This window comes from Anopheles coluzzii, chromosome 2 (assembly GCF_943734685.1).
Source record: "Anopheles coluzzii chromosome 2, AcolN3, whole genome shotgun sequence".
Taxonomy (NCBI): domain Eukaryota; kingdom Metazoa; phylum Arthropoda; class Insecta; order Diptera; family Culicidae; genus Anopheles; species Anopheles coluzzii.
The window spans coordinates 54,440,677-54,455,525 of NC_064670.1; the positions used below are offsets into that span (position 1 = coordinate 54,440,677).

Below are 14,849 nucleotides of genomic sequence, written 5' to 3' on the forward strand. Positions count from 1 at the left end.
GCAAATCAACAGCTGCAGCAGCTTCAGCAGGCTACATTTACTATACCGGGCACGAATATACAGGTGCCAGCGTCCACTATGACTGCGTTGAATCAACTCCCTGGCAACATAACAACGATTAAGTTAGAAGGAGGTAAATTTCCAGGATGCTCGTCGTTTAACTGTAGCGATCGAAGTTTTATGGAATTTTAGCGTGTAGTTAAATTTAGTTTGATTAGGTGTACGGGTTTTAGTATTGTACATCGCCTGAGTAGTATTAATTGTAATGGAATGATAATAGTGTAGTAGACATAACTTTGCAAAAAAAAAAAAAACTATCGCACTGATTGATTGATTTGTTGCATGATTTTCTTTCAGGACAAAACGTGCAAGTACGTCCAGCAGGCACCGCACTTCCGCAAGTGGTTCAATTTCCGATGCAGCAAACTATCCCAGTACAAATGCCGATATCAACAGCAAACGGGCAGACTGTGTATCAAACTGTTCACGTCCCAGTGCAAACGTTTGGCTCATTGGTGCAACCCCAGATGCAGGTTATACCGCAGATACCACAGATGGCTAACATCATCACCCCCAGCGGCCAAATTCAGCAGATACAGTTGACGTCTCTAAATCCGTTGGCTGGGTTACAAGCAGCATCAATGCATCCTAACATCATACTTCAGCAGCCACAAGCTACCGCTCAACAAATTCAGAATGGCCCAAACGGACCAATGGTCGTGAGCACAGCTCAGGCGCAGGCTGCAGGGCAGGATCCCAACGCTGTTAACCATCCGCAGCAGCAACAGCAGCAACAAGTTCAGCAACAAGTTCAGCAACAACAGCAAGTTGCGGCAGCGGCGGCGCAACAAATGGTGGCTGCAGCGGCAGCTGCAGCATCAGGTAGCACAGGAGGGCAACAACCGCAACAGCAAATGATCAGCGGCTTATCACAACCGATAACGATCACTGCTGCGCCCGGCGGTCCTCAGATTGGTCAGCCAATAACGCTGCAGCAGTTGCGTCAGCATATGCCAGGGCTTGCAGGATTGCAGGCGATTCCTGTGCAAAATATTCCCGGTATTGGAAACGTTCAAGTTATACCGACAAATTTCATGCAACCGGTTCAACCGCAAACAGCAGCGTCGCAGCCTCAGTTGAACCCGGTCACTCAAGCAGGGCAGCATCAACAGCTACAGCAGCAGCAGCAAGGTATGCAACAACAGCATCAGCAGCAGCAACGCGCTATAGTCGCAGCCCTTCAGCAGGCAACGGCGCAACAATTATCAAGTATAAAGCAGGATCCAAGCGAACCCGCTAAACACTTGGTGAAGCAGGAATCCTTGTCTACGCAACCGGCAACAGCTGGCAACGGGGCCACACTAGCTACCGGTGCTCTGTTCACGTCGGCCGTAGGCGCTCCTGCCCAGATAGTGGCAGTCAGTAGTGGCGCTGGGAGTTTGGGAGGGCTAGGAATACCTAGCAGTACGATCCCAGGTGCTGCTTCGACCGCAACGACTCCATCCTCCACCCAGGTAAACAGCGCGAAGGGAGATCTCGTAGGCGGTTCCCCTAATCAAGCTACCGGTAACGTGAACGTTGGTGCTAATGCTCGCGTTGCTTCTGAGACAGGAGGGAAAAGAGGAGTAGGGAAAGGAGGAAGAGCGGGAGCGGGAGCCGGAGCAGCCACAGCAATCGCAGGGGCAAAGCCAGGTGCAGGGATGGGGATGGAACTGGGCACAGCAGCAGGAAAGGAAGAGCCAGGTGAAATGGAAACCGAAACCACGATTATATCAGGAGAAAAGCGACGGCGGCACACGATACCGAAGGTAGTCTCGGCAACGCACACGATGAATGGGACCCCACGGCAGCGGGTGCGACGTGTTGCGTGTACGTGCCCAAACTGTGAGGTCAAGTCGAGTGGGCCGCCGGATCGGAAAAGGCAGCACATATGCCACGTAAGCGGCTGCAATAAGGTGTACGGAAAGACGTCTCATTTGAGAGCTCACCTGCGTTGGCATACAGGTACGGGGGGTTGGCAAAGCAAGTCGCATATAGCATCTCAATTGACCCACTGTTTTATATTGTTTGCAGGAGAAAGACCCTTCATATGCAACTGGGGCACGTGCGGTAAACGATTCACGCGATCAGACGAACTGCAGCGACACCGGCGGACACACACGGGTGAGAAGCGGTTCGAATGCGTCGAGTGCAACAAAAAGTTTATGCGCAGCGATCACCTGTCCAAGCACATACGGACCCACGGAAAGTTCAAGCGGGATCATGTAAGATACACATATTATAAGAGTTTGGAAAATAGTTTCTGTACAGATGTTCAAATGAAATATGTTCCCGTTAGAAGTCGTAGAAAAGCTGTTTTTAGACTGTTTAGAATGTAATCGTCGGTGCGGCATTATTGCTTTCCTCCGTCTGGTGTAGATGTTTTGGTACGGTGTCGGAGATTAGATATTTACAAATTGACTTGTTGTATTGTATGGCGTTCATGTGTAGCTTATCCTTATTTGTAGGTAGTTATTTATGTTTCCTTTTTATTTTCTTGTACTCTTTTTCTCCTATAAACGATGCGCTTAATCACGTTATCTCGTACACAATTGTTGACGATGTTTGGGAACGATGCTGGTTGTGCGCGCATGTTGTGTTGGATATGCTTCTGTTTTTGCACGGTATTTAATTTCAACGTTGAGCGAATATTAGGACTCTGACGGTTACTATAAGTCTGGCGATGAGCTCACTTACGAGGAGGAAGAAATCCACGAAATTGACGACACTGACTACAAAATGGATGACGAAGACGATGCGGACCTGGAAAGACAATCGCACCACTCCTCCACAGCTGGTGCATATGACGCTGATAAAAAGGTAACACTCGCATAGCAGTGTTGGGTAAAGGTGAAATCAGAATAAGAATATCGTAACCTCGCCAGGACACGCCGTGCAACGCCGCAGTTTTAAATTGGTAGAAATTTGAATTCGTATTTCAATACATATAGCAGCTGAGTAGCGTAATAGTAGTACATGTGTACGGTAGCTTTGTTATAAATGAACTTGTTCACTTGTTGTGTGTTCAAGTATTTTTTTTTTAAGAAATTTAATATTACTAAAATTGACAACAATGCATTTTTATGTTGTCTTGTTTTTAAGGAAGCTTTTTAACGCGAGCGTCTCTTTTTCAGGATGACATCGGATCTCCTCACACTGGATCGTCCGACAGTAACGATAGCTCGGATCACAAAATGATGATCACGATCGGTGGAGACGAAGCGGACCATGAAGTGTACGATTCCAATTAGTGCTGCCGTACTCTCGACAACCCTGGAACGAACTCTATTCCCCTTTGCAGGAAAGCCATGAGTATTGTATCAGTTTGTTCATATTAGTAATACTTACCCAACACGGCAAAGTTAAAGTCCTTCAAAGCAAAACTGGTTCGCAGTAGTTTGCAAATAATCTCGCTCTAAGGGAGGGTTTGGTACAAGCAGTGTGCAGTGAGCGTACCGAACGAACCCCAAAAAAGACAATATGAATCAATCTATTTTTAACGATATTTTTCTTTATCCGCTCGTTTATTGTGTGCACTATTTTTGGCGCGAATTTTTGAATCCAAAAACAATAGCGCTACCAGTGTATGTGTGAATTTACTTAAGGAGCCACATTTAGTGCTTAGAAAAGAAAGTCAAGAAAGAAGTTAAACTCGCTCTTGCGCATAAGGTTTGCTTTGGAAGATTTTGACTTTATTCGTTTTGAAATTTCGGGAATGTTTAAGTGTTAGAAAAATAGTGAAGAGGAGACTAATCGGAGTCGTAAAGTCGTAAATAATATTTAAATTGTATCTTTTATACGCAACTCTTAATCGAAAACGGAGGCCAGATGTGTAGTAGAATCGCCCAACAGATCATATGCAGGTTTACAGTACAGTGCGGCATTTGGCTAGTAAATGTCGAGTGAATGTAGGACGACATTCAATTTTAACATGTGTACGATAGTGGTTAGCGTCTCGTGGTTGAATGCCGCGGCGTGTATCGCAGCAAACTAACGTTTTAAAGCAACACGCTTGGCTGCAAGCGGAACGTAATCTTTGTAAGTAACTAAGGAAGGCCTCGTTCTAGTTTATCACGCCATTTGTTGATATCATGTAGCGCCGGGCAGTATAAATAAGCAAACGTTTGGCTAAGTAAAACAGCAAGCAACAACGAATTCAGTCTCGAGTTGATTTAGGTTCATTTTGTGTCGAATTTGCTTAAATTTATTCACTTTATTGCACACCAAACGTTTATTGAGCCTAGTAGCAAAACCACCGAAAAAAACAAAATCTCCTGTTGCGCATCCTCGACGGACTTTTGGTAGCTTTTTTGTTGAAGTAATGCTACGAGGTTGTCCTACATTTTGGCAGACAATATAATAGCATGATTGAGCTTTTCCCGATCGCAACAGAATGGCGACGTTAGCAAGTTTAAATTCATAGTCAATTGTTTATGTTACTTGTTAGTAAAGCGAATTACGCGAGTGGCTTGGCACGTAACCGGGAAAGATATGCTGAATTTGCAAGCAAACGGTATTTCATTGGACATACCATTAACTATCAATTTTTTAAAATAAATCTCTCACTTGTGCTTCCCTCCTTGTCATAATTGAAATGATACTTTTTACATATTTATTTATTAGTACTGATTAATAGTAGGTGCGAATCGACTTCATACAGCAGCAGTGTAAAGTGTGAGGGATACGTGTTTTCGTTCTTTTGCGTATGTTTTTGTTGTTGTGCATCATTAACAGTAATAAAGCGTAGAAAGAGTTTGCTTTTATATCGATGTCGTCGTGAGGTTTTAGTATCGGAATGAAATAGAAAGTTTAACTGAGATGTAAATAAAACTACCAGTACTGTATCACGGCCAATCAACGTAGGAACAACAGTATGAGGTACGGGATGGCGTTAAATCGTGCTAACGTTCATTGTGGAAGAAATAATAAAACTCGACGTAATTTCATGTGTATTGCGTGGTGTATTTGTTTGATTTTTGTTCGCAAAAATTTAGTCACCTGCTTTTCATTTACTCCTAGATTAATAAGGAAAATAGAAAAACAATAACCAACTTGTTTCTTATTTTTGGGAATTAATTAAAACAGTTTTCGCTGACCGTATTTCAGACACCACTCTTTTTTGGTTGTGATGGCTTTATCGCTCAACAGGATATTAAATTGCGCTTCTGACGAATGGCGGCAACCAGCTCCGGATCACACCCGGTTGCTGCCGAAGCGTACGACTCCAAAGGAGCGCGCAGAAGTTTAACCGTTTGTTGCAGGTTACCACCCAGGGATTGGCCCATCTCTTCCAGCACGCTGCCAAAGTACTCTAGAAGTGTAAATGCTCCAGTAAGGCAGGATAAGGCAAAGACACCACCACCACCTACCAATCAAACTTACCGATATCGGTGGCCAGCTGTTTCGCTCCCGACACGCTCAGCGAGCAAATGTTCTCTATCTGCTCAACGTACAACGCTTCCGACTCTTCCACGACGAGGGCAAGAAACACGTCGGCACACGGTCGGTTAGACGCGTACCGATGGTCTGCCACCTCCAGCACCGCTTTCAGTGCAGCGGCCGGCGACAACAGCAGCGGTTCGAGATGCTGCGGAAGCGTAAGCAAATACTGACTGATGAGCGTGATGTATTCCTGCGGTGCGTAGCTGTAGTCCGGCAGTGTGTCCATTGCCGTTGTACCACCGGCTGCCCCGGTCGGGCCAGTGGCGGCGGGCTCAATCTGTTTGAAGTGTTTCGTTATGGGTGAGAATGCAATCTGCAGCATTGTATCGTGAATGTCCTCGCAGGTGCGTTTCATGCGCTGGTGAAACTCGCTAAAATACTCTCGGCCCGACTCGGAGGACGTCTGTTGGAATGTGGTGGCAAGTTTGTGTAATTCGTTAAACTCGCCCTTGGTATTCAACCGATATTCAAAGCGAGCTCGTGCGGAGCCTGCAGTGAGCTGAGAGTGTTTGGTAAGGACTTGTTGCAAGAATGTTTGCTCCAGCTCGTAGGCAGCCTGTCGGAAGGATCCAAGATATTGCAACAAAACGACACTCAGCTGCAGCAGGTTCCAGTCGGTTTGGCTCGGCTGGCTGGCAGCGAGCTGCTTCTGCACCTTGTTGTACTGATCTAAGTAGGTCAGCAGGTAGTTTTGCAGCACGCTGCCCAATGACAGAAGCGCACAGTTTTGTGTAATGTCCTGGCAGCGTGTCACCGCTTCCAGGGCCCAGCGTATAATCTTAGCGTTCGCGCTCTCCAAATTGTGAACACTGTCGGCAGGTGCCGTACCGACGATGGTCAAACCTTGAAGAGACGCTTCGAGCTGGGAGTTTTCGAGCGTTGGATACTCCTTCAGGAATATTCCGAAGAAGACAAACAAGGAGTTCGCTAGTCGGTCGATGGTGGTCTCATCGTCACAGCGAATATCTTGCTGAGGACCTCCCCGTACCCAACCCTCAATTAGGGAGCCCATCGACACGTTCACTTTGGAAAATTGTGTCAATGTCCAGAACTTGTCGGTGGCTCGTTTAAGTGCACTGCGTACGACACTCTCGCGTGTGGGGTCAAGGTTCTCCAGTGCATCTGCCACGGCCAGCACACAATCGGTAGCTTCACCAAAGCACTGACAGCTCCACCGCAGATGGCTCTTGAGCAGCTCCACCAAATGGTCGTAAAACTCCTTCAACACATCCGAACCGCCACTTTCGCTGCCCTCGATCGCGCTGCTCCACTGTTCCTGGACGAATGTCTTCAGCACCGTGCGGTAGTATTGTTTCAACTGTGCTAGCCGGCCGATTCCTTCGAAAATGCCAACGTATCGCCGGCAGGCAGCGGTATCCATCGAGCGCAGTGCTACCACGACCGAAGGGCTAACGAGAGCTTCCAGGCGGTTCTTGAAGTATTCCACCTGGTTCTCGCGCTCCGAATGCCCGTGCAGGCCGACCTGGGCGGCGAGCGATTTCTGCAGGGAGAGTAACTTTCCGCTCGATGCATCAATGTCGGACTTTTCCAGCAAATCGTCCAGCTCGCCTGCTAGCTTACCCCACCCGTCGGCTTCCTGCAGGCACTGTTTGGAGCTTTGCAACCGCTGCTTGATGTCGTCCAGCCGCTCGAGACTAACCATACAGTCTCCGGTTTCGGTTTGCAGATGTGCAATCTCGCGTTGTACCTGATTCATGCGCTGCTTCAACAAACCCGACTCAATCTGCAGCATGTTCGCGTCGCTGATAACCTTGGGGATGTTTTTCAGCACTTGCCCGCCCGTTTGCTCCAAGGCTACATTGATCTGCTGGACGTACAGCTGCATCTTGGAGACGAGCGACGATACGAACGCTTCCTTGCCCACGTAACCAGTGGCTGTCTTTTGAGACCGTTCGTAGGAGGCATTAATCCAGCTGCTGACATCGAAATCGTCGCCGGAAAAGGCACTTACATCCTAGCAGGTAAGTGTTGCGAAAAGTGAATGTGTTGTACTCGGCAGACATGCGATGGGCAGCCGAAACTTACCATTTTAGCCAAAGTATGTGTTCCAAAGCGAACCCACCGGAGTTTAGTCGAAGCCGTATTATTTTGCAACAACTGAATGCTATTTAGTAATCTGTTGGTACTTTTTCTCGAAAGCAGTCCGGACCCAATTAGCCAAATGCTACGAATCAAAACAAACTCTGTACGTGGATGATTTCAATGCGGCTGGCTCGCACGCACACATGCTCATGCCCCGTAGGGCAAAAATCGTAGGGGTTTCGCGAGCTCGCCAGCACTCCAAAAGCGAGTGTTTTTCGCACTCTGGGGAGGTTTTTTTAAAGACGTTGTGAAGGTTTTTGACGTTTCGAGCGAGTGTTTTTGGCGGCCATCTTGAAACATAAAAAATGGACTTTGGTATAAGATACTGAGTTGACTTCTTCATTTGAAATCGAACATGTGTGAACAATACTCGTTGGAGCTTGCTGTGGCGAAAGATTTGCTTCAACTGGCCCGCATTTTATTTTGACTTGCGTAGCTTTATCTACGTAGCTCATTCCATTTCTTTCATTTTATCAATTAATCACGACGTATCGAGAATATCAAATGTGTTGTGGCCACTTTTTATTGGAGTGTAATTTTTTGTGTGAAATTCGCGTGGTGTGTTTGTGGAAGGGCTCGTTCACGGTTAGTTTGGTGTGGAGGTTTTACACAATCGCATAAGGGTAGTTGTAGCTGTAAGCTGTAAAACAAAAATATTACTCATTTTTATTTTTTATTTTCCTATCTTTCTTTTTTGCTGCCGTTGCGTTTACTCACCTAGACTAGGATATGCGTAAGCAGTGTACGGCAATACGCTACTGTATGGTGAAATGTAGCTCGCGGCGTACGCATACGGATATGCAGCATAACCAACCGGAGCAGCTGCCAGTAGCTGTGCCTTGGGATCTGGTTTCGGTTCCGGTGCTGGAGCTGCCAACGTACAGGCAACGATAGCGAAGATCACAGCGATCTGCAAAGCACATTGAATCAAATCAAACCGGTGAAAACTTATTCGTTTCATTTACAGGCGAAATCTATTCTTCTAGTGGCATCATCTTCACGTGGTGTTGATGAGTTTTTGTACGGAAAAAATCACTTAAAACTTTTTTTTTATCGACACAATTGCAGTTGAATTCAGAATAAGTCCAAGATGCACACGATCGCGATAAACTGCAAGTCGCATTGCTTACCACAAATTTAATGGCCATTTTTTTGGGTTAATATAATGCAACCAAGAGTCACTGCAATCACACGATACTACGTTCCAGAGCGTATTGATGTGGAATTCGGTAGTTCATAGTTCTTTTATACCGCGATCGTTTTACTATCGATTCTATTCGGGGCTGGGAGGAAGCCAATAATTGTATCGTTCATTCCCGTCACGTCCGAGTACGGGGTACGTAAACCTTAGCGCAGTGCGATCATCAGTGTCACTCCCAGTGGCCGATGCAATGGTGATCCGGACGATATGTACTGTTTGCTGGTTCCTAACGTAGTTTCAATGCAATGCGTTCGTGCGGAAAACTGTATCAAATTTTTGGGTAGTACGCACGAATCGTGATCCAAACTCGAGGACAATGTGGGAATCGTGGACAACATCATGCTGTTGTGGCACCGTGTGGCGAATATAGGGAACACGAATGCTTTCACTTTTTTGAATATTAATCTTCTACATAATAGGTGGATTGCATAATGCAGTGTATATTTTTTGTAGATCAGTATAGAATGCGCAATCTGCATCATAAGATCATCGTTTCAGCGTAAAAGTATTTGGTATTGGTGACCATGCGAGCTTGAAATTTATCCCGGCACAAACATATTGACAACGTGTGCCATATCCGCCATGCGCCAACAACCATCAACCTACAATGTGCACGTACTGATGGACGTATTAGGAGACTCGATATAGCGGAGGTTGTACGTGTTTTGGTAAAATGACCTTGAACATCGCTGATTGATTCAAAACCATTTGGAACACTGTCTGTAAGTGATATAACAATTTTGGTGAACTTGAATGGTTAATGTTGCCAGCTGGGGTCGAACCCTTTAGCCCAGGCGAATGATTCTTAAATTATTACGTATCAAATAAACATCTTTTCACCCAATTGCTATGCATACCATGCTTGTGAAAAGGGGCTTACGTGATGATAATGCAAACATTATTTTGTTTGCATTTTCTAGCGTTCAAATCACTAGAACTTTATGAGAGGTGAGGCGAATTGCTGTTTGATATCTCACAAAAAAATAATATTTAAGCACGTTTGAATGAGTTTGAGTTGTAATTTATTATAGTGATAGCTACTCAAAGAGTTTTTTTTTTATTTAAAAAATGTCCAGGGAATGAACACACCGATGAGTTCAAACATAACGGCAATTTTAATAAAGAAATTAGCGTCATCTATGTGTCGAAAAATCTGGCATAGCCAGTCCTCTAGTGTGCTATAGCTGAACTAAAAAAATAGGTGGTTCTGGTCTACGATTCGATACATTGAAGCAAAAGAAACCTTATTTTTTATGTGCTATTTTCATGTGAATTAATTGAGCAACCGTGCATGCCCAAGATAAGTGAGGGGAAAAATTACCACTCATCTAATTTAGCTAATTCTAATCACATCGGAAAAAGTCCGACGATACGGCGAAGTGGTCAGCGGGATGCGATGATATTGACGCGATGAAATATGTTGAATAATAGCGCCATCTATTGCTTAAAGTGTGTGTAACGAATAGTGGTAGATTTTTTGAATTGTTAAACATTTTAATGATTGTAACAAACTAGAAGTTTAAACATGTTTGCTTGCACAACATATTAAGTAATTACGGAATAAATGTCCCAACTAAAGTTGTAATTCCTTCATTGCTCTGCCACGACACGATTCGACAAACAATTGAGATTCACGGACATAATGTTTTTGAACCATGGACTATGGGATGTTACAGGCAATACGGCATAATACGATTAAACGTGTTACAACCACACGCACACTTTTACCGATTGTCGAGGAGCTCAGACGTGTTTCGTTAGCGCTCCTGTGCAGTGCTTTTACGCGTAAGTTTGTACCTTACTCAGATCAAGGTAATTCAATGATAAAAGAGTGTTATTGCAAGTGAGACGAACAAAAGGATAAGGAAAAAACAAAGCTAGTTCAAAGAAATGGTGCGCCAAGCTAGTTTGTAGCTATATTGAAAGTGATAAGTTGCCGTTTGAGTGCCCCTGTAAGCTTGGATCGTTTATCGCCCCAGCAGGGAATTGCGAATTGCGGCTGCGATTATTAGTTGAACACGCAAATGAAACAGTGATTACTGTGGATAGAACACGCGTAGAACGAGCATCATTCGGCGCCATATTATCTCGCAATTGGGTCTGATCGTTCAGCAGCAGCATTTGTCTCGCAGCCCAATATCATCACCGCTGACGATCACACTCCAGACGGCGTCGCGTGGCAACGCTGCAGGATGAGATTTGGGAACAAGATTGGATCGATGCGAGGGAATACCAATCGCATCACAGCAAACAACATTTGCAGTACTGCGCTGGCTGTGGCTGGACTAGGGCTCTGCAAATGTAACGTGGGCAGCGAATAATCCGTACATGCAAGTTATGCTGGCATTAAGAAGCATTTGTGATTCCTGTTTTCTTTTTTCCCCCGCTCGGGATAGCTTCAGTGTGTTTTTGGGAGTATGATTTTTGATGGTGTGCGTGTGATCGCGAGTGTGTAGAGTGTGGTTCTGTGCAATGTGTGTATGCGCGTGTGTATGTATGTATGTATGTATGTATGGGTTAAACGTGGTGATTATTACGGGTTCCTGATTGTCCAGACATTCGAGGCCAAGATCGCTTTCGTGTTCTTGGGGCACGCAGAGCCAAGGAACGAAATAGAATCTCAATCAGATTAGATACAAGCATTAACATTTGGTACTTCGTTAGAATTGCCAGAATTGGTCTGTCCGCGTCCGTACTCTTTTGCGTTTGTATTATTACAATTGGAAAAGTGGGCTGTGCGTAGGAGTGAAGAGATTGCATGTACGGTGAATTCATACTATCGGATTACACGGTTTTCCAATGCGTGTACAATAACGTTAGCTTTAATGTGTAATTTAATTTGCAGGCGTTCGAAGCAGTTGCAAGTGTGTGTGTATAGTTCAAACAAAAAAAAAAACGAATATAATATTCACCCCGAAAAAATGATGTGTGATTGTGCCTAGTGCCGGGCGGATTTGGTGGATTGAAGTTGTTTTTGGTGTTTTGTTTTTTAGTGTAATGTAAAAAGAATCCTTATATCAAGTGTTCAAGCGTATTTCAAAACGCCAGAGTGTTGGCTGCGAAGAGAGAGAGAGAGAGAGAGAGAGAGATAGAGTGCCTTTTCAAGTGTAGCCCGAAGAGCTGTTGTGCTACGAAAACACAATATTTAGGCAGTTGGAATAAGGGAAAGCAGGCTGCAAGGATTTTGCACGAACGCTTCATATCCGGAGAGCGGCAACAGTGCCGCCATCATTTGTTTGAAAGTACCGAACAAACAACAACGCAACTCTGGATTACGGATCCAGCGAAGATACCAAAGGTAAGCATGGCTGTTGAATTTTGAATTCTCCTCGTGGGTCAGCCCGTCACATACGCAAGTTCCGCCATAAGTACATATTGGAGCCAGATGTTTTCGTTTGGGTTTAGAAAACTAAGGCCAAGAGTAAGCCGCAAGAATGGTGAAAAAGGGCGAAACTTGCTGCCAAATGAGTACCAGATGTGTGTAATTATTGCATTTGTTTATCGTAGTTGTTTTAGCAATGGAAACTAAATTGAAGCATTATTTGTTGTTGTTTGATTTTCCCTAATCAAATGTACTTATTTCAACTATTCAACTTCAACAGTCATAACAAAGTATCATATCATTGTTTTCCGATTTTTTTTTTTAAATATCATGCACAATGGAAGGCAAAATCATTGCCAACCATTTCATACCACATGGATCTGAATCCGCAACATATTCCTGTTAACGGTTATGCTTACGCATCAGCTTTGCACGCAAATACGCAACGTCGCGAATGCGCGAACTCCAATACTGTTTTATACCCTTACGCGGAGCCACTGCGTCCTGCTGGCTGGGTTTGAGGGCCGGTTGGAGTGAATTTTCATCAGCTCTCTCGTATTCGTTCCTGATGCATACATAAATTTTTGCCCTTTCTGCTTTTCTTATGATCTTAGGCTTCAAGGAGCGCGTTCGTACGCATTTCTTCCTGTATTAAACTCCAGCGCGCAGCGGTTGAGCTCCTCAAAATGCCATCGGTTGGAAACGGGTGTTGAATTCTTCTGGTTCGTTCTTCTCTGTTACTCTCTTTCGCTCTGTCTTACGTTTTCTCTTTTGCCTTCTTGTTTCGAAATTCAGAATGTTGTTTTCGTTTCATACTGTAGTAGAGGAAACTCGTTCCTTCAATCGACCCGGTGCGGGGTTTGCTTACGTATTTCTTTGCGTAAGCTACGCATGGAACGGAATGACGCGATCAAAGCAACCATGGAAGGAAAAGGACAAGGAAAGGAGAAGGAGAAGGCTACCAAAATTAAAAAAAAGGAAAAAGTTGGTAGAAAAACAAAAAAACAAAATCTCGACATGGCGACGTTTTTTTTTTTGTTATTTCTTTCATTCTATCTCCTTCTTTTCCACTCCCTTTGGGTGTGTTTATACTGTTGACTCAGAAGAGATTGGGTAACGATTCTGGGCCGGTCGTCAGAAATACCGAACGAAAAAATAAACACGCTCGACGGAAGGAAGAGTGAGGAAGGCCAGAGGAAGAGTGAGTGGTGGGGAGCGGTCCGTTTTATGGATCGCGGTTTTAGTTTGGTGTGTGCGATGGTTTCTGTTATTCTTTTATTTACTTCACCAAAGCCTCTCATGCAAAGGTTGAAATCGTTCCCTACATCCCATCATCATCACAGTGGCCTGCGTTTTCTGTTCTGTGCCGTAGCAGACGACGGTGCACGCTAGATCGAGCTCTCTTCTTGAAGGCAAATCATCATCATCATCGTCCACGAATGTGTGTTTGGCGCCGAATGTGTGCTGCCTGTGCTGTGGTGGTGTGGTGTTGGTGTTACGCAAACTCGTTCTTCCACTTCCTCCTGGTGGTGGCGGCGCGCCCGTTGAGATGTTTCTCCGGTTTCCTTACGCGCTTATGTCACCTTGATTTTTCGGCATCACCGCTTGCGACTGGAATCTGCGAGAATGCTTTAAGCAGCCGGTTGTGTTTGCTTCTTGTTTGTCCTGCGTTTCTTTTGTTCGAGCTTATTTTGATTCTCGCTGGTGGAAGCGCTGGTCGGCGATTCGGTTGATTGTGTGCCTCGATATATTTACTAAAAAATAACCAGTTTAATTTGGTGGTGTAATATAGCTCCAAAAAGGGCATACAGTTTATTTCCTAACTTCTTTGAGCACAATGCACGGGTCCACAGTTTGGCATTTCTTTATCAACAAAGCTAAACTGACCGTTATCGATGTGTAGTTGTAGTAAAAGCAATCACGCCGAGTTAAGCATTTGGTTTTTAGTGTTGTGCTTTTATTCTTGCGCAAAAGATTGCAGACTGACAAAAGATTTGTGCGACGGCGCAAGAGACGAACCTCGCCTTGGATGTAGACTGACGACTTTTTGCTTTCGAGCTAATACTTGTGTTAAAGAATGTTTCTCATATCACCCACTAGTCGACCCTTCACAATGATATGGTGTAGACGCTGTTTTGCTGTCCTGCTGTGTTATTGTTGAGTGATTTTAGATCAATTTGGGAAAGGAATGTGCCGCCCCGTGCCGCCACAACACATGGGAGTGGGTGGGCTATGAAAGATGTATGTAATAACGGAATTGAGACCCCCAACTGATCCATTAAGTGACCAACGCCGAGGATGAGATGCTTATCGCTTGCTGAGTGGTACACGGTAGCTTAGGTATTCTGGGCTTGAAAGGAGCTTCCTGTTTTGTGGGAAAAGTATAAGACACAGGTTGTCCCGAGTACTGCCGCAACAGGTTGACCACACTGCGCGTGGTAGAGTCAGCAGTGTGAGTAAAATATAGCTATCATTTCTTCGTCTTCGTCTAGATAGCACGATAGGACGCCAAATTCCTACCGTATAAGCGATGAATGATAAATAAACTGTGACCCATGATGTGAGCTTATGTAAAAATCGAACATAATTGGTGGCTTAATTTTTTGGTGTTTCCCGTTTCTCGTTGGATTATTTCGTGTATTGTTATTTCTCACATATTGTAGAATGTCAATGGACTTAATCATCTCACTCATCTAGATCAAGCTACTTTATTGGACGATTTCATCGCATGTTGCCGACATA

At 44.7% G+C, this 14,849-nt stretch overlaps 3 protein-coding genes across 8 annotated transcripts in view; 2 read left to right on the plus strand and 1 right to left on the minus strand.

The window, feature by feature from the left end:
- Nucleotides 1–4,991, plus strand: part of LOC120947823 (transcription factor Sp4-like) — a 9,340-nt gene extending 4,349 nt beyond the window's left edge. For 3 of the 5 annotated variants that reach the window (XM_049605172.1, XM_049605174.1, XM_049605173.1), the window contains 5 exons: nt 1–133; nt 358–2,004; nt 2,074–2,264; nt 2,695–2,859; nt 3,174–4,991. The exon at nt 1–133 is cut by the window's left edge and continues 485 nt beyond it. In XM_049605172.1, the coding sequence (XP_049461129.1) occupies nt 1–133; nt 358–2,004; nt 2,074–2,264; nt 2,695–2,859; nt 3,174–3,290 (2,253 nt within the window). In that variant the 3' untranslated portion in view covers nt 3,291–4,991. The remainder of the gene's footprint in view (nt 134–357; nt 2,005–2,073; nt 2,265–2,694; nt 2,860–3,173) is intronic. The other 2 variants (XM_049605175.1, XM_040363582.2) reach the window with 2 other exon arrangements.
- Nucleotides 4,981–7,826, minus strand: LOC120947825 (conserved oligomeric Golgi complex subunit 7). Its single transcript, XM_040363586.2, has 3 exons — nt 7,528–7,826; nt 5,422–7,456; nt 4,981–5,350 (listed from the first exon to the last, which is right to left on the minus strand). The coding sequence occupies exons 1-3, from the start codon at nt 7,528–7,530 to the stop codon at nt 5,181–5,183; spliced, it is 2,208 nt and encodes a 735-aa protein (XP_040219520.2). The 5' UTR covers nt 7,531–7,826; the 3' UTR covers nt 4,981–5,180.
- Nucleotides 7,827–10,497: 2,671 nt separating this feature from the next.
- Nucleotides 10,498–14,849, plus strand: part of LOC120949266 (spectrin beta chain, non-erythrocytic 1) — a 53,922-nt gene continuing 49,570 nt past the window's right edge. Inside the window, exons 1-2 of one of the 2 annotated variants that reach the window (XM_040366464.2) lie at nt 10,498–10,597; nt 11,631–12,083. The gene's annotated coding sequence lies outside the window, so the exon portion shown is untranslated. The remainder of the gene's footprint in view (nt 10,598–11,630; nt 12,084–14,849) is intronic. The other variant, XM_049605170.1, reaches the window with a different exon arrangement.